The following is a 27,809-nucleotide window of genomic DNA, read 5'->3' on the forward strand; positions in this document are numbered from 1 at the left end:
ACTTGGCTTATTGTATAGCAATTCGTTAGGGGAAATAACCTCATGAACCCAAAATTAATTTTCCCAATCAAAAAATAAATAAACCTTCGCATTTTTAAAACTTTCGTCTCGTCCTGATAGTGTCTTGCATTTCTCCTGCCACGGATAACGGCTGTGCAAACATTGGTTGGCAACTCCCTGCTTTCAATAAGAATGTCAACGCGCCTGTCCTCACAATAGCTACTGGCAGGAATGTCTGGATTTTGTTTAAGTCTCCTGGCTAAATCTCTTCACTTTCGCTCTCCCTCCGCTTGGTACGAGGGAGACAGCTGCTGCTGCTGCGCTCCCATCCGTTTGGCTATTTCCTGAATGCTTGTGAATGACACCGCGCTTAAGTCAACATCCCGCGCTCTTTCTACTAGTAGCCCACACACTTCAGCAGTAGGTCTATCACTGAAAAGGACCACTCAACGCGAGCATGGATTTTGTCCTTTTTCCTCACCCTTCTCCTGCCAAGTGAATGTGTCCACAGACAAGTTTGGTCCCCTTTTCCGGCAGTTGGTATTTCTTTTTGTCCTGTATGCCTACAAGACACCGAATTCATTTTGCTGCGACGGTCTGAAAAGCAAGTCCGGTCAAAGTAGCAATGATGAGGATGTGTCGATTTACCCTGGTTGTGCTGTGCCTGTTCAGTTTTGTGCGCAGCGCGTTCGCCTTTACAGACGAATTTACGGAGAGATCGGCAAAATCGGATGGCTATTGCAGCAGGATTCTGCGGGCTCAGACTCAGGGCACTCGGAGGGATGGCCATAACGAGTTTCGGCTAAGGGTTGAAGGAGATCCTGAAAATTACCAGCCAGGGAGTACCTATAGAGGTAGGCTGCTTTGAAACAGGACAGACGCACGCTGTCTTGTGATGCATCTATTAACTTGAAAATTAAATGGAAGATGTGCGCTTCAGGTCCTGAATCGCGCACAATTCTAAAACGACAACATGACGTTTAAAAACACACTCCATAGCAATTTTTTTGAAGATAGTCAGACAACTGTATGTAATATGTCTGCATTGAGATGGGTATCAAAAGTTAGTAGCCTAGTTTACTTCCACACAGAGGACGCATCTAAGTTAGACAGTGTGGTTATACCCGCACGTTACTTTCTTGTCAACAAGATATTAACATTATGCACACCATGGTTTGAGCACAGTGACATCCGTTCAGAAAAAAAATGCTCTCATTAAACATACACATGCATTTGTAGATTGCAAATTAAATTATGTTCATTAGCGCCCTGGTTTCAATGTCCAGCTGTCTGTTTTTTTAAACGCGCATGCCGTGTTTTAAAACATGTAGACTCTTTGGGATTAACGGCTTTACGTGTCCTTTACACTTTTCGTACTTGCACATGTAGGATTAATAGACAGACAGACACACACTCCCAGAGGATATCATTTGCACCTCTTTCCGATACTTCACTCACTCAGTATAACTGCAATAAATGCCTGTGGAAGAGTGACATTTCATTTGATGGACGCTGAACCCGTACGTGAACTCTCCTGAGTGTAGTCGTTAAGGTGTGGATGGTATGACTTCATGCCTCCTGATCGCCGGATTCAGCTGCATATTTACCTTCAGGTGTGTCACGGAGGCTCAGCATGGCCTCTTTAGCATGACTCTACATGCTTTCCTGAAGGAGTTGTACCAGAGAATTGAATGCACTAAAAAGCGAGTGCTTAAGAATTTCATGAACGTTGCCCAAGCAGTTAGCTTCTGGTACTTTTGACACACATGGGAGGGCTAACCTTTTATTCAGCTCATCTCTGTCATATCTGACCTATACATCTCTCCCCTGTCTTCTCCCTCTTGTTTCCAGTGAGTTTGCATGCCTCCAGCCCAGCATTTTTCCGGGGCTTTACCCTGATTGCCCTGAAAGAGGGAAGAGAGGGACTGCGAGATGATGATCATGCTGGCAGTTTCCAGGTAAGAGACTGCAGGCATGTGCGCCCACTTTTGTGTCATCCGGTTCAGACTGAAACAAACAGATCACATTCCACTGAGGTTATAATTCCAATGTGGATGTTTTGATGGTCATAAATGTAACTCATTTTCAGGCATGCTAGTTGGGGAGGGGATTTACCAAATGCACTGTCATAGGCAGAGAAACACAGGAATGATTGTTTTTGTATTAAGACATGTCTGCTTGTTAAGATAGGCAGTGGCCTATCTTTTGTTTTCACTGAGTTCCTGCTTGATGGAAAGGAGAGTGTTTCCCATCAGAGGGCGTTGAATGTTTATGGAACTAAGGCCTGAAGTTTATTAATGTAACAAGATAACCAGGCCAAATGCAAGCTTCCCAAAAAGTGTGTTTGCAGGATCCTAAATTGTCTTAAATAGAAAGCCCTTTGGTTATCAGATTTGTGCCACTCAAGTGTTGTGTAACAAAACTATTATGGGAACATTCTGTCAAAATCAGAAGACAATATTTTGACCAGGGTCTTCTCATGAGGGAAAAGTCGCCTGTATTTTACCGCATTACCCTCAGTGTACTATGGACCCAATTAACCGGCAGAATACATTTTGCGGATATTTATAACATTAGCCGGTGTGTACAACAAAAAATAGAAGCCTGCCAGCAGAAGTGCTGATTAGGATATAAAAGCTTAATGAACATACACTGGTCCTCTTTTAAATAGTTTGGCCTCTCTCCTAGAATGTGCCTGGCAGCATGTTCAAAACAAACAATTTTCAGTGGTAAAAGAAAACTGAGAGTATGCTGTTGTCAGTGTGTGAGACAAAAAAAAAAGCTTGCCTTTATCACTTTTTCATGATTTAAAACTTCAATTTAAAACGGTTGGGAGATGTGACATCTAAGTGAAAGTGCAATAGACCAATGGCCGGGAGCTGAACTTGTTCTGATCTAACTTGGAGACAATGCTGTTGGTATAGCGAGAGGTTGTGGGGTGTGTGTCAGCGAGTTTTATTGGTCGTATTAAAGATTTACAGTGTGTGGCCACTCTCAGCGGAGCTCTCTGGGTTGCCTGGGGTTGCCATGGTAAGGAGGAAATCCAGCTGGAATTCAAGATGTCAATATATACTTAGAGGGATGACTTTCCTTTGTCTGCGACCTGTGCTACAACTTCTGTCGTGAAAAGTATTGCATAGCAGCTGCACAGCAATCTCAGGTTCCTAACTGAGATTTCATTATTCAGGCAGAACTTTAGATTGGCCACTGCTGGTATGAAGGAGTAGTTTAGTTTGGAGTTTGTTCAACCAAAAAAAAGTTTTTGTTTTAATTTCTACCACAAAAATGCAAGTAAAATAAACCTAAGTGCTCTTAGCCAGACCTTTGTTTCACTAGATCTTGTATGCCTGTAGTGTTGAACTGCACAAGCCAAGTTTGTTATCTTTGACTTTCTCCTTCAATCTCACACGCCTTGCCGCTCTGTCTGACAGACCAAATGAAAATGCCTGAAGCACAATAACTACAGTGAGGTGGCTTGAATGTTTGGTGAAGAAGACAAAGTGATGTGACAGTGTGTGATGTGTGCTGCCTTAGCTACAGCTCCATAAAAAATGCTGAGAAGAGTGGTGATGTACGTACCACAGCCATGCCCCTTTCCACTAAGGTACCCCACAAGTAAGGGATAACGGCCGACGAGCTGTCCAGTTATACAAATTTAATGGACGCTGCGGGGCAAAGAACACCACGACGCGGAGCGGAAGTCCATTAAATTTGTATAACTGGACAGCTCGGAGGCCGTTATCCCGCTTATCTCCCGTTTACAACATCCAAAAATGTTTTTATTATTATTATTTAGAATTTCCTTTATTTAATATGCATAATAACCTGATGAATTCTTGATTTGAAGCCTAGTGCTCCCGTTAGAGAAAGTAGTGAGAAAGTAGTGCGTGGAACCGGACCTTTAGTTTCCCCAGGCGTTGCTGCAAAGTGACACTCATGAGCTCACCTCTGTAAAGTAAACGGACACACGGACACAGGTATTGTTCATAAGGTTTTACTATTTACAGTTGAACTCCACGTTTCCGTTGACGGTGAAGTTGGACAGAGCAACAGGGAGGTCAAGTTTAGTAATTTTGGTCGAAGGCCAGTTAGCCGTGTGAGCTACCATCTGTGACAATGGTTTTTTTTTCTAAGCGCTAACAGCCGCCTACAAATAATATTCGAGACTTTCAGTTAAGAATTCCTATACTCTGCAACATTCGTGTAGAACATAAACAACTAACCGAGTAAATTTAGACATATAAAAAGTCGTGTAGATAGCTTAATTGACATAAAACATTGCCCACTAACTTGTCCCAACACGCCGCCATCTTGGTTCAAATTATCCTAGCTGTCAAAAAATAAACGTTACGTTGGTTGTCAATGGTAACCATTCAAGAGCATTGATATGGAACGGCGATTTAACGTTTCTACTGGGACTACGTCCAAGGTGTCCATCTATACAAACTTAATGTACACCCCATTAGCCAATCAGAAAACAGTATTTCGTTCCAGAGGGAGATAATTAATTTATAATGTTTCCCTGAAAGGGATAAAATCTCCTAATTAACAAGCACAGGATCCTGATGGTATCATTGTGTATAGTCTCACTTACTGTGTCTGGATACAACTGAGGGTTGAAATTGTTTTAAATACAGTATTAAGTTTAACCATTAGTATTAACTGAGTTTGACATCTCTTAATTCCTGTAGCATTGACGTGAACATAACAGTGTCATAGTGGATGTGCCTACCATCACATTGTGGGTAGGTTTTTAGAATGGAAGCCCAGCATTTTCTTTGTCTGATTCCGGGGACAAAATCTCCCAATCAACACTTCTACCAACTAACCCCCCCCCCAAAGGCGTGCTCTGTGAAGACATAACCCTCGTCTCTTGGCTTCATCAGTGCAATCAGTTGGAATCATCCACTGTTTGCTACTGAACCCTTCAAATGAGTTGTAGGCCACATGCTCTTTGGGAATGACTGAGCTATGCAGAGTGACCCACAAGTCCCAAGCTCTGAAAAGAACCCTTTGGTCTCCTGTTTATTGACTCATGCATACATGCTTCACTAAATGAAACACACTCATGTCCCTTTGTGTTCATCCTCACTGATATTTATACTGGCACAGCTCTTGTTACCAGCAGCCATACTGACCTGTAGGGATTTAGTAAAGGGATCTGAGGTAAGGTAAGTGAAATTGTTAAAAAAATCAGCTCTTATCCTATTTGTGTGTAACCCCCCCCCCATTTTTTTTTGATTAGTTGTGAAAGTTTCCTTCTGGCAAAAATCAGCTGTCTCTCCCGGCTTTGACTGTAATGCAAATGAGTCATCTCTTCCCTTCTCCCTCTTGCTCAACCTCATTCGGAGTTATATGCGGAAATGGTTGTTTGTTTGGCCTCTCAAGGCTGCTGAATGCCAAATCAAAGCCGTGCCTGAAAGCAGCCATGCCTGCCGAGAGGGGCGCCGCGCCGCTCTGAAGCTCCTCAGCCTTGTGCCTCCCCATAGAAATCATGGGTGCCACTCAAAAAGCCAGGCCATCATGGGGGAAAGAACTGCTCATCACCTGACCGTGCTATCTGTCTCCTTCTGGGAGGGAGAGAGAGAGAGAGAGAGAGAGAGAGAGAGAGAGAGTCTGCTTCAGTGCCAGTCAATCCATCCCACCCTAATCCCTTCAAGAGGGTTGATGGGGTCCCCAAGCATGTTGTGCCTTTGGCAGGACCCTGTGTTCACCTCTGTCACCCCTGTCCATGAGAACATCAGCGCACATCTAAGCCAATCCCCCCACCCTTGCACCAACTAGGGGTCGACTGATTTGCTGTTTTCGGGTTTAAAAAAAAAAAAATGACAAAAAGAGAATGAAAACCAATATTTCAGGGGCTATATTGTAGGAAGAATTGGGGCCTTACCATTTTTAATGCAACTCACCCATGCAAACACTCTGTAATATAGACTTCCTGTCTACAGTATTTCTTGAACCTGCTTTAAATGGATTCACAGAAGAGGTTGCAAAGTCCAGTGCATTCAAAGAATTAATGTTGTCAAAAGATTTCTTTCCACACTAAAGCATGTTAAAAGTATTCAAATTAGCTCATAAGTCCATAATAAGCACATGAGCTCATAATTAATTTTAGTGTGAGCAAAAAAGTGAAGAGCAAACTGTGTGCTGCAAAGGCATTTTAATAACTTGATTTCCATTATGATGATGAGGCCAAGTGAAGACTCATCAAAGAGGCGAACGAGTATTTTTTTTTTTTTTTCAGTCTTGCTGAAACGTTCTGTCATGCAATGCTACCACAAACGAGCTGAAGTTAATTTCGTGAACTGTTGCTTAAGTGATGATGACAGTGATTCAGAAGGGCAATGCTTTAGGGTACATTTCTTTGAGTGTTTCATTTCAAGGATAAACATACATTACTTTTTGTTAAATGTGCAGTATTAAACTATTCTAATGGTTGCATAAGCACACCAATTAGTCCTTATTACAAGTGTTATAATTTTTTTTTTTATATTATACTGTATATATTTTTTTTTACCTAAGCATAGACAATCAGCCTACTGTTATTTTCAGGGCATGGTCTGAGCATGACACTTTTACTGGATATATGCCTTCCATCTTTTCCAGCGGCAGGTCTGAGAAAAGTTAGATTTTTAAGGTCAGATACGTTGTCTGTCTCAGCCAATGAGGGAACTTACCAGCCATACCAATAAGATATTTTCTGATAGGGAAGATGTTCCAGAATAGTAGACACATTGCTTTAAAAAGTGTTTTAGATATAGATTTAGATTTTTTTTTAAATATATCAAATGACAGATAATCAAGATTTTGCAAATATTGGATCTGAATATCTAACAACCAGATCTAACGACTTTTAGTCCTAACATCACTTGAAAATGATGCATAAGCCAGTCGAGCCGAGCTGAGCCAATCTGTCGAGCCAGGCGCTCCACTTTCCTCTTTGTTGCTGCCTCTCCCACTGCTCTCCACTTCCTGGCTGGCTGCCTGCCTTTCAGATATGACAGCCACTTTAGCACACAACAACAATTACTCCCCCCCGCCATGCCTCCCCCATTCTACCTTCAGAAAGAGTGTCCCACATAGAAACAAATTGACTTGTGCCAATTAATGAGCAACAAAAGAATGATATTATTATACTGACTTTAAATCTCGATGACTCAAATCTCTTGCTGCACTTTTGGGGTGCCATTTGACTGACAGGAGTGGCACATCTGTGGATCCTAGAAGTGTGTACAGTATTTTCATACAAACACCTGAAGCTGGTGGTGACAGTCAGGAGAGAAAGTAATTATCCCAGCCTCACAGTGTGTGTTTGCGTGTGCGGTGGTGAGGGGGACCAAGGCGCCGCTGCAGGGGGCCTGGCGAGCGGGTGAGCGTAATTGAAACAGCTCAGAACATCAGCAAAGAGGCTTTTATTCTGAAAAGCACTTTGGAGAAGATTACAATTTCTTTGTCTCCGTGTAAGATTGAAAAAGGAGTGTGTGTGGGTGTGTGTGTTGGGGGGTAGGGAAATGACCCGCGTATTTGTGTTAGTTCTCAGGAAAGTTGAGCTGTTGAGTCAGTGTTATTGCGACGCTGAGGGCAGCTGGCGGACACCCAGGGAGGGCAGAGGTCAAGTTTGCATGAGTCGGCTGGTTATCGTGCCTGGCTTTTATTAGCTTCTTATTGGGGTGGGAGTGCGGGGAACTTGGCTGGAGCTACTTAAAGGTTCTGACGGAGGTTAGTAGCACCCTGGGATTCGGTGAGAAAACCCTTGTTTCCTCTTTCCATGCTGTTAGGAAATGGGTTTATGTAATGTAGCCTCAGCTGCAGTCTGTCAGTTCAATAGTTCTCCACCGCATCAGCAATGACAAAAGATCCTATTAGATTATGTGCAGTATGAAGTGTTTGGCGGATATATCAACATCCAGCAGGCTGCAAAATACTCAATTTTATTATTTTCGGAACGGTTCCGTTTGGATATCTCATGAGGTGAATGGTGCCCTACTTCTTAAAATGTTTTTAGACAACTTTTACCAACCAGATAAAGCCCAACAAATGAGAGAGTGCTTTCAGCTTTTAAAGACATCACATTTTTGCTTTTGCCGGTGAGCAAGACTCATGAACCTGGAAGATTTAATAAGAATAGCATTTGAAACCAAACAGTCTGGATAAACTGGCACAGGGACTGCTTGGAGAAGAAAAAAAGTATCTGAATCACAGTGAGCCAATCCAGAGACCTTGATACATACAATTCAATACAGTACAATACCCACGTGTAAATGTGTGTATATATGTATGTGTGTGTGTGTGTGTGTGTGTAAGCACCAAATATTTGTAATGTTCGCGCACAGTCGGTCCTGTGTGACTGTGAAATGCAGTATCGATCCTGTCTCCTAAGATTTCTGGAGTGTGACGCAGTGCAAGTGATTGCAGAAAGAATACAGATTACACTGAATTGTTCGCACATTAAGCATCCTCCCTCTAAATTACCGAACTGAAGAGCAGACCAGCTCAATGGATATAGATTTAGAGTGTAATAATGTAGCTTCCGGCACAAGTCCTTGTTCTGTGGAAGACCCATCTGAAATACCTACAGTAGAGGACATTGGACTGAATGCAAACTTTTTTCTCTTTTATCACAGTATTTTCTACTGTATGGACAGTATATTTATTATTTCACAGTATTTATCATCTAAAGTTCAAACACTTAATTAATATCATTTTATCTTTCCAGTAGCAGAACCACCCAAAATGCATTTCAAAAGTAAAAAAAAAAAAAGAAGGTTTCAAAGAGTAAGAGTAATCAAGAAAATTAAGCTATGAAAAATATTTTTTCATTAATATTATGTACATGAAAAGTGGCTTGAAGAGTTGCTCTCAATGAACGATTACAATAAACAATAATCATGATGAGGCCTCTAATTATTAACACGATTTACACAGTATGACAGAAATAACAGAAACTAAATAGCATCAAATAGCCATTAGCTCTCAAAGTTCTTAGCCGGAAACACCAACCTGTCGACATTTCCAGTCTTGAGGGATGCCCTGATGCATATCACGACATTACAGACGATTTAGAGTATATAGTTAAGCCACTGTCTACTGGTGGTTTGCTAGGCATTTTGTCGAGCTCTCAATAGTTTTCACTGTCAAACTCAAACAGCGCCCACGTTTCCACCAGTGGTCATAAATATTGAAGCTGGCAGAGGGTAGCACACTTCCATGTGTGTAGTAGTTCGCCCCATAATGCTTTGCGACCGGTCCTGATTGTGTCCCCAACACCTCAGGGACTCATTTGGACTGTTTTCTAGCCTTCTACTGTTTCACAGGCCTCTGCCGTTGCCAGGGCTTGTGGAGGTGCTGGGGGCAACCATGCCCAATCAACTCCCCATCGACCCAGGGACTTGTGTGTGCTTGCTGGGGACAGCTAACCACTCGGGTGGGGGGTACCGTGTAGGGGGGTAGTGCTCTTCCGTGTGTGTAATAGTTCACCCCATAATGCTTTGTGGAATGTTAACATTTCACTCTGTGCCTAATGCCTGTGTTTGGGTCCTGCGTTAATTAGCATCTATGTCCACCCTTACTAATTGTGCTCTGACAGAGTACAAGACCTGCCTCTTGTCCCTGTTCCGTGGGTGTTCTTCTGAACTTCTTTTCTGGCTGTCCTGCAGATCATCGACGAGGATGACACTCAGTTTATGACCAACTGTCCTCCTGCTGTGACTGAGAGTACTCCCAGGAGACGCACCAGGATTCAGGTGTTCTGGACGGCACCTCCCTCCGGCTCCGGCTGTGTGATCCTCAAGTAAGTGGCCTATTGTCTTTTCTATTAATTTTACCTCCATGTTGTCTGACAGTGTCTCCTTTTTTATTTGTGTCTTCCCTAGTTTAATATAATACCCCCTAACAAAATGAACCCCCTTTTAGTATTTCCAAAAAGTACAAAAAGTGGTCTTTAAAAAAAATAAATAAATAAATAAATTTCCTATAATACCAGTGTAATGTGAAAATAAAAACTCCTCAAAAAAAGTTCGGAAACATTTCTTAAGTCGATTATCCCTCCCCTTTAATAATACCAATTGGTATTGTATTGTACTATATCGTTGGAAAGCCTGATTAGTCACCTTTACAACGAGGTACATCTTGTATGGATCGTGCATTCGTGGAATGAGCAACACAGCTAACCGTGTGGGTAGCGGCCCACATTTTTTTGCCAAATCCTAAAAAAAAGTTTGGAAACGTTTATTCAGTCGATTTTCCCTCCCCTTTAATAATACCAATTGATATTGTATTGTGTATCGTTGGAAAGCCTGCTTAGTCACCTTTACAACGAGGTACAACTTGTAAGGATCTTGCAATCGTGGAACGAGCAACACAGCTAACCGTGTGGGTAGTGGCCCAAAAAAATGTGCCAAAACTCCCTGCAATATTCTTCTGTTGGTATTCACTCTTGTTTTGAGTTGCTTGGGGGATTTGATGATTCTCCCACAGTATTAAGAAAAAAACAACACATATTGACCATTTTTACACTTTATTCATTTTACACTGTCAGGGACCTCAGTAGCATGTGGATCGTGCATTCGTGCAACACAGCTAACCGTGTGGGTAGCATCCCAAAAATGTTTGCCAAAATCTGCAATATTCTTCTGTTGGAATTTAGTGAGATATCGGAATGAGATTCTGGAGCCAATGGCGACCCCATATCTCCAGAATCTGGGACTTAACTCCATCCTCCAGGATGACAACGCTCTCCCCCACAGAGGCAGGATCATCACTGAGTACCTCAAGAACTTGGGAGTGGAGAGGATGGAAAGGCCTGCCGTGAGTCCAGACCTAAACCAAATTGAATACTTGTGGGATCTGCTTGGGCGTGCAGTACGTGCCAGAGTGACCAACGCAACCATGTTGGCTGACTTGCTACAAATTCTGGTTCAGGAATGGGATGCCATCCCACAGGAGGTGCCAAGCTGTTGTGGCTGTGTATGGATCTTCCACATGCTACTGAGGTCCCTGACAGTGTAAAATGAATAAAGTGTAAAAATGGTCATTATGTGCTGTTTTTTCCTTAATACTGTGGGAGAATCATCCAATCCACTAAACAACACAAAACAAGAGTGAATACCAACAGAAGAATATTGCAGGGGATTTTGGCAAAAAAATGTGGGCCGCTACCCACACGGTTAGCTGTGTTGCTCATTCCACGAATGCACGATCCTTACAAATTGTACCTCGTTGTAAAGGTGACTAATCAGGCTTTCCAACGATATACAATACAATACCAATTGGTATTATTAAAGGGGAGGGATAATCGACTGAAGAAATGTTTCCGAACTTTTTTTGAGGAGTTTACATACTAATTGAAATACAAGGTTTCAAACTGGGTTGACGTCAACCATTTTCATGGAAATGATACCGTACTTAAGTGGCAGAGACATGATACAGGAAGCATTATTATACTGCAAGTAAACTTAAATTAAAAAAGTGCTTTTGTATAAAAATGATTTGCCAATATGTTATGGAACAGATGTTAGATAAACTAGTTTAGTCTGGCATGAATCACTCTACCAGCATAATTGAAAAGAAATTAAATTCTCCCACATGCATTCACACATGCTCTCTTTCTTTTTTCTCTCTTTCTCCATTTCTCTCAGATACACTCACACACACACACACACACACACACACACACACACACTCAAGCATGCACTCATAAATGTTTTGATGATTAGCATTGTAGTACAATGGCCCCATGCTAATAAAACCTCTGGGTGAATTGAAATGGAATGTTAAATAACCATCACTCCTGCTGATTGCCTAGTTACCTGAGAAGCCGCCTACCGGAGTTCACTGTTTTTAATATGAATAGCGAAATTAAGGTTCAGGCGTCATTAAATGGGGTCCGATTCCACCCTGACGCTCTCAACCCCCACCCCATCCCCACCACCCACCCCACACTCAGGAGAGGTGTATTACCGCTCAATGACACACACACACAGACACAAACATGGTGTAAAGACAGACCTTGTCGCTTTCTCTCACACCGCTGCAGGAGGGGAGTGTTCACAATAGTTCGCTTTCAATGTATCTTTCTTCGCCATGCGACAGATGGCTTATTGCAGTGGCTGGTATTATTCCAATAAACGTTATGTTAGCGAAACAGCTGCTGTGCAAATGCCGTGCTATTGCTGTCACTTTGTCTTGGTGTGTCAGGGTAGAGATACAGTACCTTGTCGAGGCCGGGCAAGGAGCCAGAACTGGGCCGTGAAACACCACAGGCAGCTCTGTCCAATGAATATCAAATAAAACTCCAATTACCTCTGGGATGAGTCCAGCACCTTAAGAGGACATCATATAAATATTTAGAGAGAGACAGAGGCTGCACACACAGTGAGGGACAGAGGAAGAGAGAGGGGAAAGGAAGAAAAACAAAGGAGAGGAAGACAGAGAAGGGGATTTAAAAACAAATATCTCTTTGTGGGACAATTCTTCCAACCGTTTGTGTTATTTTATTCATGTGAGGCTGATGTGTCGCTATTTTCAATTATAGTATTGAGTGGACAGATAGTGGTAAAATGTGCTGGTTAAATTCATCAAAGAAGCAACTTTGAGAGAGTGAGTGGGGATTCAAATAAATCCAAAATACTGTAACCCAAAACCCACGTTTTCAAAATAAGCTCTGTTTAATACTGATACCCACGCTACATTGACGGTTGAGGTGGGTTGTAATGACAGGGGGAACAGGATGTAGACACTGTTCAGTCAAGCATCTTTAGATGCAGTCAGTTTATGGTTTCTCTCTTGAATCTCCACCACTCCTTGTCAGCGATGGTGAACATTAGTCACATTTTCTGGATTATGGGTTTAGCTCAGCTGTAGGTGATAATTGGAGAATGAGCTAAACTGTAGTGCTACCTTGACACAAACACAGTGATGCACCTATTTCTCCCTGAGGTTTTGCATGGGAGAACTGACAAAGGAAGCTGCTCACTTAAATAAGAGAGAGAGAGAGGGAGAGAGAGAGAGAGAGAGAATTGCTGAAGAGATAGACATATACGCAGTGTCACAACCCCTTTATGAGTACATCTGTATTGAGAGGGTCGAGTGCAGATGTTACGACGGGCACAGCCTACTCTATCCTCTTCTGCTGTAGCAGCTGGGGAGAAGATACACCACACACACAAAACACAAACACACACAACCACACACGCACATGTAAAAACACACCACACACACAAAACACTCCGTGCTTCAGTTGCCAAGGCAAGCGTTGACGCACAGGGTATGCTTAAGAGCCTCGCCTGGTCACGTATCTCTTGATGGTATATTTCAGACGAAAGCAAGGGAACCGAGACATTATGTGACATTAGTATGTGGAACAAAACAGAAAACAACCATAAATGTCCAATACAATCATGAAATGTCAGTGAAATGCACACATGCTGTTTCTGTTGCACACATATGTTGTGACATATTTACGTGCATGATATTGACTTTAGCAAAACTAGGTGTGAGAGAATCGTGTATATGTTATGACCTGAAGGCTTTGTTTCAGATCATCCCGTAGTTTTAGTGGACTCTCAGGCATCGATCACACTTGAAATAACAATGGTAGCACTGTCAGCTGTTGCGCTAACGAACCAGTAGAAACTACCACTTCTACCAGTATTAACGACAGTCAGTGTGATCCTCGCCATATGGACGATCCTTCTCTGTTCGCTGAACGTCTCGTGATATTTTTAAAAGCTGAATCATTGTCTAAAATTAGAGTTCACAAAGACATAACCTTTAATGCACTGATGGGCTTCCTGTGTTCACAGAGCCAGTATTGTACAGAAGAAGATCATCTACTTTCAGGATGAAGGATCCCTCACCAAGAGAATGTGTGAGCAAGGTGCAGTAAGACCATCAGATCATGGCCGTGTAACAATAGTGTTCCTTCTCCCAAACAACAGTAATTAGCACAACACAGCATTTGTGTCACGATCATCGTCTGGTGTTGTTTAGCATTTTGGGATGCTTACTTGCACATGTAGTTATACTTCACCTGACTTTCCTTTGCTACGTGCACTTGTCCACTCAGGGTCGGTAAACAGGTGGCTACTCTGCATGCATGGACAGACACCCTAACCTCTCTCATTACTATTGTCATGACTTTAATGATGATGGGAGCAGGTGCTGGTGGTAGTGTGTGTGTGTGTGTGTGTGTGTGTGTGTGTGTGTGTGTGTGTGTGTGTGTGTGTGTGTGTGTGTGTGTGTGTGTGTGTGTGTGTGTGTGTGTGTGTGTGTGTCTGTGTCTGTGTCTGTGTCTGTGTCTGTGTCTGTCTGTCTGTCGGTCTGAGAAATAACCTGGATTATGCATGTTTGCAGAGCCTCAGCATGGTGAAAACCCGAGCAGACCCCAGCAGGAATGCTGTGCCTGTGGAACAGCCAAGTACAGAGTCACCTTCTATGGCAACTGGTCTGAGCAGCTCCATCCCAAAGACTACCCCAGTAAGTCAGCATGCCTGCTACTACCTTGGCAATCATTACAACCTGCCTCTCTAGCTCCTCAGCTCCTTATGCTTATAGTGTAAGGCACTGTATTTTTTGAAACTACACTTTAGGCCCTTTTTCAGTTTTAATATAATTTGTGATATTAATTTGGCAATTTGGCATTTCATTCTGCGTTATATAACGCATTAGGGGATACAAGGCTTACAAGTATGTTCCAGCCCTAATTCATGAGCATTCCATAGACAGTTAGACATTTTGAAGAGTCAAAGCTTCCTATTGCATGTATGGGGGATGTCAGTACTGTGCTCCCCCTGGAGACACTCTACATATGTCCCTTCATAAGTCTCATTCAGTCAAACAGCACTGTTTTCTGATCGGGCTCATTAATCAAAAGTGCACATTCTTGAGACACATCCAAACATATGTAACGTATTGCCTATAGCTTTGTGGGGTTCGCTTTCAAACCCACAGGCTTACCGAATTTCCATAAATAATTTGAGAACGACGAGGCTATTTTTTGGCAGGAAGTGAGAAAACAAGCTATGGTACAGTATAGCACGTCACAGGAATTGGATCCAGATTTGATGGATTTAGTAGGATTAGCTGTATATAGTGTATCCACTCGTTGCCTCTGGATGTACACATAATCTGTCACACTGGGAGGGAAGAGAACGGGGTGGAAGGCTTTTCTAAGGATACCCATGAATCACAAGAAGAAGCCCACAGGAAATCTGTGCTGATCAAAAATAGCCTTTAGAGAGCTGTATCCTATCCTATCTTCTGGTTTTGTTCTGCTTTGATTTTGTATTTATTTATTTTTTTATTTTGATGGACCAAACTGCCTTCAGACCATTGCGCCTGTACATGTTCTGTCTCATAAAACCACATACTTCACTGTGAATGTCAACTGCCCACCTAATTTTGAGAAGATTTGGAACCCATAAGACCAGCACTATTGCAGTTATTACTTAGTGCGACATAAGGCTTAAAGCAAAGAGTAAGGGCAAGAGAGAAAGAAAGAACAGAGAAAGGAAAGGAGAGCGCTCAGAGAGTGAGAGAGAGAGAGTGAGAGAGAGAGAGAGAGTGAGACAGAGCGAGAGAGAGAGTGAGAGAGAGCGAGAGAGAGCGAGAGAGCGAGAAAGAGTAGGAGAGAGCGACAGACAGATCGCTGCGCACCTCAGTTTCTTCCAGCAGCTTGCCTCTCAAGCCCGGGCGCCGACAGCGGACTGGGTTCATTATCTGCACGGGGGGCTGCAAGGGTACAGTTAGTTATTTACAGACAGGCAGCCGGGGCTACTACAGGGGCCTCATCATTTCTGATGGGAACGAGGCAGGTGCAGGGCCCATCGCACAGCATTCCTCTGCTTCAAGGCTTGTTAAAAGCCCTTTGGAGGGAGGCACTCATGACTGTTGTTACGTGCCTGGGCCTGTCTGGGTTTGTCCAGATTTTCACATGGGCCCAGTAATACAGATATGTAATGTAGGTATGTATCACCCAAGTTACAGCATAGAGGTTTCAAATTCTTACTTTTCATCAACTGACATTTTGGTATATGTATAATTGTACGTGGGCTACATGAAATGCTGGGCCAGTGTCTCTGTTTGAAATACCAGATAATAAAAGTGTATAATTAATCGTTGAGCATTGAATGCATGTCTCAGATTCTGTGGTTCCTCTCTGTCATCTCTCCTGAAAGGACGTGCCAATCACTGGTCAGCTCTTATTGGCGCCTCCCACACCAGGAAGTATGTGCTGTGGGAGTATGGGGGCTTTGCCAGCGAGGGCGTGCGGCAGGTGGCAGAGCTGGGCTCCCCCGTGAAGATGGAGGAGGAGATAAGACAGAAGGTAGGACCCTGAAACTGCCATATGGCACAATACTTCAAAATGCCATAATAATGGCAGAATACTTTCCTTCCGCTTTCTTTTTCTTCTTCTTCTTCATCAACTACCTGTTCTATTACTATTACTATTACTACTTCTACTACCTCTGATTCTTCTTTTCCTGCTCCCCCTGGTCTCATATTGACCAAAATAAGCTGGGATCCATGTTATTAACTGAACTTAACTGAGATGTTAGTGAGATGATTCCAAAGATTTCGAATCTATCCAAATGTAAAACATTTTCAAATCTGTTCAACCACATGGGGAATAGACAAGTAAAAAGGGTCATTCGATCGTTTGTCCTTCCTTCAGTTCTCAATTAACAAAAGGGATAACGAAGGGGTAACAACCATAACGGCTTTAGAACACACCACCACCAATGGGCTTCAAGTGTTCAGACGTGAGAGTTCGGCTGGTCATGAGTGGTGCCATGACAACCACTTAGCCAGTAGACCCCAAGACCTCGTAATGATTTTCCCAGGGAGTTCTCCCTTTATGGTTATCTCTTATGCTATGCACTTGACTTGTTAAACACACTCCATTTAGCTAATCATTATATTCAGGTATTCCATCAGGTGGGCTAGGACAGTTAGGCAAACAAACAAACAAACAAACAAACAAACAAACTAAGAAAATATACATGCAACACAGAACAACACTGTTTTGCTGCATGGTGTTAGTTAGAAGTTAGCGCTAGAGCTCCGTCTCACCACATCCATTTGAATCGGATGTCTCCGTCGAAGCCTAACTTTAAAAAGTACGCTTTGGCCTTGTTGCTCCCAGAACGCTTGCGTCCAGGAAAATAGCATGTCAAAGGCTGATCAGTTAATAAAAGGGCTCCCTAGCATCCTAATTAAAGGCATTAGTCAATATGGGCTAATCTTCACCGGGCTGCAATTTAATGGTAATTTTCTCCTCTTGCAAGGTGCGCTAACAATCGGAGGCAGCCACAGACAGTTTAGATGTATAAGGTTGCCAGGCTGCACTGACAGAGTGGCATGCCAAATATCGCCCTCTGATAATAGCGCCTTAAGAGATAGAGAGAGAGAAAGAGGGAGAAAATAGTGTGAAAGGTGGCTGGGTGTGTGTGTGTGAAAATGTGTGTGAGAGACAGAACGGGAGAGATAGAGAAAGATGGGTGTGTGTGTGCATTCGAGAGGAGAGAGTGAGACGAAGAGAGAAGTTAGCTTCAGAGGGAATCTTAAAGGTCATCAGAGAGAGGTTCATAGCTTACACGGGGCCATTTGTCTTTCAGTTTCCCCTGTGTGGGTGGACTGGTAATGGGAATCTTGACAGATTTCAGATTGATGATAGGGAATCTCTTCAGCTCACCGTTACATGCAAATATGTCTTTCATTCTCTTTTCTTTTATAATTCTCTCTGTTCAGTTCTTTCTGTTGTGGCCCTTAGCTCTGGTCCCCAAAAGGAATGAACCATGAACCCAATTTTCCTGCTTTTATTCTACCTCAGAAAATCTCTCTCTGGAATGCATACATGTATTATCACATTAAACATTTATTAATTAGTTATATGTTGTGGCTGATCATTCCTTTCATTTATTTAGGTTACAATGCCAAGTGCTCTGATGATTTCTATAGTTCATCCATTGACATTTTTTTTATTGCTATAATAATTGTAAATCATACATCTATGCTTACATACATCATACATCTATCTTGTGGGAAGCTTTCATCCATCACTGATACCAGTCTTTTCCTTCCCTTACTGCTGCACTGACAGCTCATTGAGTGCTAGTTTTCCCTGCTTGTCAGCATAATATAATAAGAGGATATGAGGAATGAATTTAATGCAATTAAAAAAGTAATGACCAAGCACAGTATTGGATGTGTGTGGACTGAAGACACAAAGGTTGCACTGATTCACCCTCCGGTTAAAATCGGAACATTGTTTTCCCTAGTTTCAACAGGTGCTTTCAGTAAACTTTAAATCGCTGTTTTTCATGCAATTATATGTTATATTTCAGATTGGAAATTGATGGCAACTCTCACTTATAAGACCCTTTAAAGCAGGGGTCTCAAACTCAAATTACCTGGAGGCCAATGAGCATCCAGTTTTTTGGATCTGTTGGCTTGCCTGTCACAATACTGTAGATACCACTTTCGAGTTGGCAAATCTACCATGTGTGATCAGTGGTACAATGGTTAGTGTTGTTGCATAACAAGAAGCTGACCTGAGTTTCAATTCCGGGCAATGCAAGCTGCTCTTTGGATAAAGGTGTTTTTTTAAAGATGCTCTTTAGGATCACTTTGTCCCATTGATAGCCCATGACTTACATATACAGCAGTAATAGTAGGATAATGTCTTAATCGACAACCATCAACATCTATATTTTTCCTTCATACATGCACATTTTAAAGCAAATGCTGTACTGCACCACTTTTGTATAGTGGTGCAGTTGGTTACAAGGCTGCAAACAAAACAAAGCAGGAAACTGAATAAAGTTTCAGCAAAAATCTGAATCATTTTATTTCATATAATAAATGTATTTTTCCTCTGAGCGACTAACCAGCTTGCTCCATTGCATCACACAGTTGCTCAAATACATCCTTGGCTGTGGTACGGCCTTGCATTGTTTTTACAAAAAGTAATTCCTCTGTCACTATTAACTGGTTGTTAACACCACAAGAAAATTGCGACCTTAGCATTATCATTTATGTCAGTACTCTCGTCCAGAGCCACAGAATATACACTGAAACTTTTGCCTTTGACACGCAGCTAGATTTATTTTCTGATAATGACCACTGGACTATACATAATCCAGTGTATTATTCGGTTACTCGATCCCCTGCTCTAAAGTATGCGTATGTGTGATTAGAATGTCATGTGATGATTCTGTCATCAACTTTGCGAGTTCACCTGTAGTGCAGGCAGGAACAGCTGTGGAGGAGAGTGTGTGCCAAAACACATGAGAATATCACTAATAGAACTGTGCACATGAGCACATGTGATCTGTTGATTTGTCTTCGCTATTGATTAGATTTTTCCCCCAAGTTGGTTGGCACTTTTAATTCAAGCTATAATATATAAGATATATTAACCAAGACGCCGCTCCCCAGGGATTTAAAAGCAGTTCTGTCTGTTCCACCCAGACCTTCTTTAGCACACGCTGATTTTGAGCTTTTGAGTGGTTTACGGTTGAAGCTCATTTAAAGCCATCAGGAGAAAAAAAAAAAAGCTCTGTCACATTGTCAAGATTCTTCAATAAGACCGGTTTAGAGAAACCTTTTGGAATGCTGGTCCTGATGAAAGTCTTTTTTTGAGGGCATTTTTTAATCTGAGTCAGTTTGAATCTGACCTTGCATAATGTATGGAGTCTCCAAAAGTGCTCTTTGGCCAAAAGGCACTGGAGGGTGGCTCTGGACATAACCTGCTGTTCCACTGGGCCATGTCAATCATCTGATTCTTTTGAATAGCCTACAAAAATGGTCCCAGCAGATTCCATCCCTGCTGCAGGTTGGCAAAAACTGTGTGAGGTCAAAAAGCCTAAACTTGTGTTTGACCTGCAAACCATATGTAGAAGTCGAGCAGGAATGCCAACATATTTCAAATTGAAGCTTCCGTTTTGTTTGGAAGAGGTTTTTACTGTTTACTTAGGTTTCCTGTCTTTGGTCTTTGTATCATCTTTGTCTGTGAAGACACTGTTTGTATTGGAGGTCTTGTGGCCATTAGAATTGGCCATTAGAATTTGTATTATCCTCCCTTCCTCTTGATAATATGTGTATTTGGCAGTGCATTACAGTGGCCCAGTGTGAAGCTAATGGGGAGGCAGATGAAAACGTGTCTGTGTGGAAATGCTGTCCTGCGGCACAGGCGGCACGGCGCACGGCTCCAGTGTGCTCTGATCTACAGCACTGTGAAATTTCCATCTCCTCGAACAGTATGGGTGCCTCCATTTGTACATACAATAGATACCCTCAGCATGTTCCTAGACTACCCCTCTCTCTCTCTCTCTCTATCTCTCTCTCTCTCTCTCCCTCTCTCTCTCTCTCTCCCTCTCTCTCTCTCTCTCTCTCTCTCTCTCTCTCTCTCTCTCTCTCTCTCACCCCAACACTACAATACTGTCTGACAGGGTGAAAAAAAAAAACATTATTATTTCCAGCCCACAGCAAATGAACAATGATGAAAATGAGGAGGACATTAACATGGAGAAACTGCACTGTAATAACAGCATGATTGCCCAGTGTGATGAATGCTGCCTTGTCATGCATGTATGCACCTGAACAATGAGAGACCTGCATTAGAACAGTTGATTGGAACTTTCCATAAAAAATACATTGCATTTTACATACCAAAATGCCCATAATGGCAGTATATTTCCTGTGTATTAGTACCCACTGCTGTGTCCCACTACCTTGATACCCGGCTCGCTCTTTACTGTTCAGTAATGGAGTCAAATCTGTGACGTGTAGCTGAGACTGTTTTAGAGCCATCCTTGTTGCCCCCCTCGTGTCTTTATCTAGCCTAATGAATATTACATTCAGAGATAGCAGGAAACACTTGGCCCCAGATACGTGGCGGAAGCATGACCTCACTAAATCTTGCTTGCTGCTTTTCGCTCTCATGCATAACAGAGGAAGCAGAGCTTGGCTTGCCCCCAGACACATCTGTAGGCTCAAGACTGTAGTCTCTGGGAGGACTCTGGGCATTTACTGTATACATTCTCGAAATATACATTTGCCCTTGAGTGGGCTGGAGTGAAGGTACGCATAATCTCATCTCTTTAGGAGTAGATGCACCAAAAAGAAGGCATTTGAAATGCAATTACACTCAAATATAATTATAGGAGATCGGCTGAGAATTTGATGTGTGCGACATTTTGCTATGATAAACATCTGAGAACAGTTCTTCATAGTGAAAATATTATATTATAGAAAGTATTATAGTTATAGACAATATACCAAGACGACGGGAAAATCAAGAATTCTCCTGTACATGTATGTATATAAGAATGTATTTCAGCTTGCCTTTCTGAGAAAAGATATATTTTTTATAACACTCAAACACAATCCAAACGCACAAACACAATCCTACACACACACACACACACACACACACACACACACACACACCATATACACACACACCCACACACACCCACACACACACACACACACACACAAACACAGGATAATAGTATACCCTGAAAAGGTACCTCTGTTTGAAACCTCTAATTGATTTAGTCCAATTGGAGATGGTGAGACTAGAGAGCCATCCTCCTTTAAGTGCACCCAACGCTGGGCCTCTGGCACCTCTCACCTCTGCGTACTCTAGAAAGGCCTGTCTCCCTCCCTCCCTCCACTCCCTGTTAGAGGTCATATGAGTCCAGCTGCCCACCAGCATGGAGTAAATAAGATCCTGGAGGAAGCATGGGCTTGGTCTGCCTGTCCAGTCTTGCCTCAGAGCTGTGAACAGTAGAGATCACAGGGGAAATAGTCTGTAATGCCTTTTACAGACACTCCTAAGCTATCTGGGCTTTTGGAAGGACGCCACTGGATTCCTCCTCTGTGCGAATCTTCTGCTGGCTGGGCCCTTTGTTCCAGCAGGATACGACAGACTGCCGCATTGTTTGGAAATGTGTTCCAGTAGTTTATCGAGGAACAATTGTCTTATTTCAACCGACTGGCAGTTCTCTGGTTGCCTGTCAACTTAGTTTTGGATATGGTGCGGAGACATCCCACGCATGAAAAACAAGCCAAATGCTTCTCCTGGCTTCTGAGGCAGCTTTTACAATAGGCAGGGCTGTACAATAACACCGGGCAAATTCTGCCGAGCTCCAAGATGGCCCGGAGCCCTCAGAGTGCCAAACCCCCATTTTGTAGCAACTATCTTTTATAAAGGCGCTATCTTTTAAAAAGGTGATACAACTACACAGCCGTGTTTTTAAGTTCAGGTGCTCACAGTGAGAATCAGTTTACTTCACATATAACAGGTCTCCATTCTCCAATAAGAGAAAAGTTTATATTGGCAGCTCAGTATATGTATTTCAGCATATATGTATTCATCTCTCTGTGTATATATATGTGTAGGTGTATATGTGCGTATGTGTATGTGTACTTGTGACTACATGTGTGTGTGTGACACTGTTGCCAGCAGGTCTGCCAGGTCTGCCTCTGTCTGTATGTAAATGGGGATGTGGGCGCACATGAGCCTGTGCAAGCAGTCCACTGCCGAGGTGCACAGTTCACGGGCTCCAGTAAGCCAGGGATTACAGGGGAATCTCAAACATTCAGGCGGGAATTTGCTCTGATAATCTGAATACAAAGCCCAAGATCTCCTCCCAAATCCCCAATCCAACTGATAGAGAACAGATATGCTGAAAAAAACACTCACAGGTGCACCTGGGGAAGTCGTGTCGGTGGGCCTTTAAATCCCACACAAGCAGCCATCTGGAAGCAAGCAGGTAAATAGACTTGAGTCATGAAAACACATTTGTTAGTGGGAGTGTTATCTTCCCTATGACAGGTCATTTTCTTCTGGAGATCGCCAGTGGCTTTGAATAATATACTAGGAATGTATTAAAAGTGGCATAGTTTGATATAGAAGTTGGCAGGGAAGATACTGATAAGGACTGAATGCTGAGTAACGCAGTTCTTCCCTATCTCTTGACACTTTTATGTGATGAGTGCTATCTGGAGTACAGTAATCGATTAATGAGTATGCTTTGGCATTCTGCTGGGAGGGAGACTTCCAGAAAAGCATGCAGCAAGTCACACCATCAGGAGAATTTGTTGGAGGAACTTTGTCAAGGACATTCTTGAAGAAAATATGCACGTGTGTGTGTCTGAGCATACAGTGTGTGCCTGTGTGTGTGTGAGTTGACTTGTGTTTTGTGTGTAGTTTATTTTTTTTACATTGAAAGCTGATAAAAAAAAGACATCTCCATTTTCCTCTCGTGCATCAGAGAAAACTTCACAAGGTCCTTTTAACTGGAGAATTGCCTTCCTCCCCACCAAACAAATTTGAAAGTGTTTTTGCTTTAGTGTATTTCATCTTTTTCCCTCCATTTCTCTCTTTTCCTCCCTCCCCAAACATACATACACACACTCCCTCCCCAACACACACACGCCCTCCCTAGCACACACACACACACACACACACACACGCCCTCCCTAACACAAACACTCATACACACTCCCTCCCTCTCTCTGTGTGAGGGTTTCATTTCAGACAGATTGTCATGGGTGGATGATGGGAAACTGGAATGCTGTCCTTCACTTTTATCTTGTTATGACTGAGTCGAGAGTGAAACTGCAACATACCCTTTTCCTGGGGAGCTTAACTTCCTCCCTCCCTCTCTTTTTCTCTCTTTATCTTCATTTAGTTTTTTCGTCCTTCTCTCACTCAGTCTCTCACTCTCACTGTGTTTTGGGTCTCTCTGCTGAACAATTAGCTGGAAAATACAAAAGCTATCAACATCTCACATCGAGCAACAGCCCACTTCTTGACATCTCTGAAGCGCACACACTCAAGTGTGTAGTGTGTTGTTACCTCAGGCAAGCTGGAGAGGTACAGATAGAGAGAGAGAGAGTGAGAAAGAGAAGAGTCACAAGACCAGCTTTGACACGCCAGCTATTTGACAACCCTTGAACAACGTCTAAAGCAGATCTGTTTTCTCACAGGTACTTTGTGTCAACATTCCGCTCCCATCACCAATGAGTAGAGCACCACCACAGATGGGACCTAATCTGTCCATTGTCCCAGGTGTGATTAGCATGCTGTGGGGCTACTGTACCGCTGTGTCAGATGGACAGAGGGGAGCTCATAGTGTCCACAGTGTAGGGAAGCTACAATGACCATGCAGGCTGTCTCCAAGCTGGCTAGCAAGGGTGGCAGGATAGGCAGAGAGAGAGAGAGAGAGAGATGCAAGGACTGTGGCTGTCACTCGCCCCCTGTTCTTAAAGGAGCCCTTATAAGGCCCAGCCGGCGTAAACACAATAAAGCCTTCTTTAATTCATGAGGGACGGGTCATAAATCTGTTTTCAATAACGGCTCTCCTCTCGCCGGCATGTTTTCCCTATGTAGATGAGCCTGCAGCTTCCAAACGGGCTCCCTGACAGTAATCTGCAGATAATTTGGTTAGCGCATTCCTTACCACACTGCACTCGCAGGCAGTGAGGAGGGCCCATGACTCAAAGGAAGGTCAAACTAAGCGGTCTGACATCCCACACACATGCGTGCAGGCAGCCACGCACACACACACACGCACACACACACACGAATACACACACACACGCACACTTCTGATTGACTCCCTTTCTTTGGGATCTTGTTCATCCTCGCTGTGATGATGGATTGAAGGGCAGTGGCACTTTATCCTCAGCATATTTTTCTTTGTCGTCCTTTATATCAGCTGTCTTGCCTTCTGTACTGCATAGCAATGGCACCTAGCAACCTGTGTGCTAAAATCTCCAAAACTGACAGATGTCATTAAAACCAGGGACGACAAACAGGAAGAGACGGGGCGAGTCAGGAAGAGTCTATAGAGATCGCACACACAATGCTATTGTGTAACATTGGTCGCTAGGTAATTCCCCTGAACCTGTTTCTTCTTTCAGCCTTTTCAACTATGCTTCCACGCTTTAGAACCTGATTATTCCCCCCACCTCCAATCCTATTTATCACACACACACACACCCTCCACCACCCACCCTTGGAGACTGCCACCCACCCATCGGACCCCAGGACGGCAGGAGACACGCTCAGTCTCACAGCAGGGTTTGGTACGATACAGTATGGTGGTCGGTGGACGGTAATGGGAGATCGGGGGAGTGGGGAAAGGGGCGTGATCTCCCCTAGCTAATTAATGCCCAGTGGAATCCGTCCAGGTGCTTTGCTACCGCTGACAGGCATGGAGAACTGGCCTAATTGGTGGAGCGTAGCCTAGCCAGACAATGGGGGTTGATTTGGACACACTGGGCCCAAGGCAGGTGGTGGTGGAGGTGTGTGGGAGTTTGTGTGTGTGTGAGTGTGGGTGTGCGTGCGTGTATGTGTGTGTGTGACAGAGGGCAGGTTGTCAGCTAAAAAAGAGGCTCTCTGTGGATGCTGACAGCTTTCAGCACCTCTGCTGTAGGTCTGTTTGGGAAACATGTCTCAGTGTATTCTTAGCTGCAGCACTAATGTGTGTGTGTGTGTGTGTGTGTGTGTGTGTGTGTGTGTGTGTGTGTGTGTGTGTGTGTGTGTGTGTGTGTGTGTGTGTGTGTGTCTGTGTCTGTGTCTGTGTCTGTGTCTGTGTCTGTGTCTGTGTGTCTGTGTGTGTGTCTTTGTGTGTGTCTGTGTGTGTCTTTGTGTGTGCGTGTCAGAGAGAGAGAGAGCTGGAGAGAGAGGCTATACATAGGAAAGGCAGGCATCTATTGGGGAAAGAGCTACTGAAGGGTGCATGCCTCTTTGTTTCATAGAGGTACAGACAGACACACACACACACACATACACTCATACATATACAAGGTGTAGGACATTGTTACAGTGAAGTATATTTTCATCATGTTTACTCAAGTGCATGTATAAGCTGTGAATTCCATCATAAGCTACTTAATTTAGTTCATCACGGGCCAGGCTCTAATGTGTTCTGTGAGGCAGGTCTGTCAGTGTTGCATTTATAGACATGTATGGCGTAGAATTTGAGCCATGTGTATGTGTATGTGCATGATGTTATATTTTATATAAATGAATATATATTCACATAATGTTTAATGATGTGTAGTAGACTACTGAAGAAATATTGCTGTTGTTGTCGTTGTTGTTGTTGTTGTTGTTTGTAGGCCTGCTCTGAGGAAAGAAATTCTGCCTCTGTCTAAATTAAGTTTCTGAACATAGGCAACACCCGTCTTTACTGGGAATACATTTGAGCAGAATAGCTCACAACCTCCAGAATCTGTGTGCTTAACCCACACTGACTATGGTTTGAGTGAAGCCCACACTTAACACTGGGTTTGCAAATTAAGTGCAAGTGAAATTCCTAAAGTAATTTACTAGCTAATTATTCGTTCCACCATAATGGCTTTGCCAAGAATTGGCTTGTCATTTTGTCCTCTGGAGATGCAAATTTGTACCCATTTCTCTGAAACCTTGCTGTCAAGGCCGCACTTTTTCCCCCTCCCTCTCCCTCTCGAAGCTGAAATATTTGTCAAATGCCTCACCCACCTCTGTCTCCATCTGTCTTTCTTTCTGTCTTTCTCTTTCCTCTCCATCTGTCTCTCACTTGATCTTTTCATCTGATTTTCAACATGTTTCTATGTCTCTCCACCCCTTCTTTCTCTCTGTCTTTTTATTCGCCTGTCCGCCTGTCTCTCTCTTATCTCTCACTCTTTTTTTCTGGAGCCTTTGATAAAACACTTTGTAGTAGGAATTCAATTTTACATCAAGGTGGATAGGCGGGCAGTGGGAGAGGCTGGGGGGTGTCTGCGTCTCTCCCATGCTGTGCGCTCCAGTGATGGGGTCAGGTATCACAACGTTCCCTGGCCGGCCACAGCCACCTCCGCCTGATGGAGCCACCCCCTGATAAAGCAGGCAGAGGCAAGCCAGCAGCCCCTCCATTTGGTGCTTAAAGAGGCATGACTCGGAACGCTGCTAGCCTGCTCAGGCAGAGCTGTTGTTCATTTACATGGGTAGATCTCTGCTGTGAGTCAAATGACCATCGTTCCTGGCTTTGTTGCCCTGCGCCCTCAGTAGGTGGTGGAAGTGGTAGCGGAGGGAGCTAGATCACAGTTGTAGCGTTGTCATAGCCACTCATGAACTCCAATGCAGATTTTATGAGTGTTAAATGTTTAATTGCACACAAACTCTACCCTGCATTGTATTACATATTTACCTAAATTCTTCTTCTTTTTGTGTTTTATTAATGACCTCAGCACCCATTTCAGTTATTTTCAGATTGAGGCATCTCTCCCCCCTCTACACACATTAAGTATAGGAACATACCTAAAATCTTCTTCTTCTTGTGTTTTATTAATGACCTCAGCACCCATTTCAGTTATTTTATCCCCCCTCTACACTCATTAAGTATAGGAATATGTGTTCCAGCAATTAATAGGCTATCCTTTTGTCCATTGTAGAGGTAAGCCTGACAATACTGGTTTGAACAGACATTTTTGTATTTATTTTTTTCATGGCAGGATCATTTAAGATAATATTAGCTCCTGTACTGGTGCCAGGGCTCCCTTGGCCAGGTGAATCATGGGAAGGGTTTATTTTAATACGTCCATTGTGCGGCCTTTGATGTGGTCCACACTTCCCTTGCTGTTTCAGAATTAGTTTTTACCGTGTGTTCACTTTGTGATTGAAAACCAGGAACAAGAACAGTTTTGCTGGGGAAACATTTTATCTGCCACTGACATGTAACATATGATGCTCACGTTTGTAATTACTTTTGAAGAGGTAAGCCTTTCATTATTGATGTAATGGAGGCTAGAGCCAGTATCTCAGAAGAAAC

General features: G+C 43.1%; 1 protein-coding gene across 1 annotated transcript in view; it reads left to right on the plus strand.

Moving 5' to 3' along the window:
- Window positions 1–524: 524 nt before the first annotated feature.
- The window catches only part of spon1b (spondin 1b), a 58,766-nt gene continuing 31,481 nt past the window's right edge, over window positions 525–27,809 (plus strand). The window contains exons 1-6 of the mRNA XM_080841646.1: window positions 525–854; window positions 1,852–1,958; window positions 9,657–9,790; window positions 13,803–13,876; window positions 14,353–14,475; window positions 16,176–16,324. Of these exons, the coding sequence (XP_080697772.1) occupies window positions 626–854; window positions 1,852–1,958; window positions 9,657–9,790; window positions 13,803–13,876; window positions 14,353–14,475; window positions 16,176–16,324 (816 nt within the window). The 5' untranslated portion in view covers window positions 525–625. The remainder of the gene's footprint in view (window positions 855–1,851; window positions 1,959–9,656; window positions 9,791–13,802; window positions 13,877–14,352; window positions 14,476–16,175; window positions 16,325–27,809) is intronic.

This window comes from Sprattus sprattus, assembly GCF_963457725.1.
Source record: "Sprattus sprattus genome assembly, chromosome: 7".
Classification (NCBI taxonomy): Eukaryota; Metazoa; Chordata; class Actinopteri; order Clupeiformes; family Clupeidae; genus Sprattus; species Sprattus sprattus.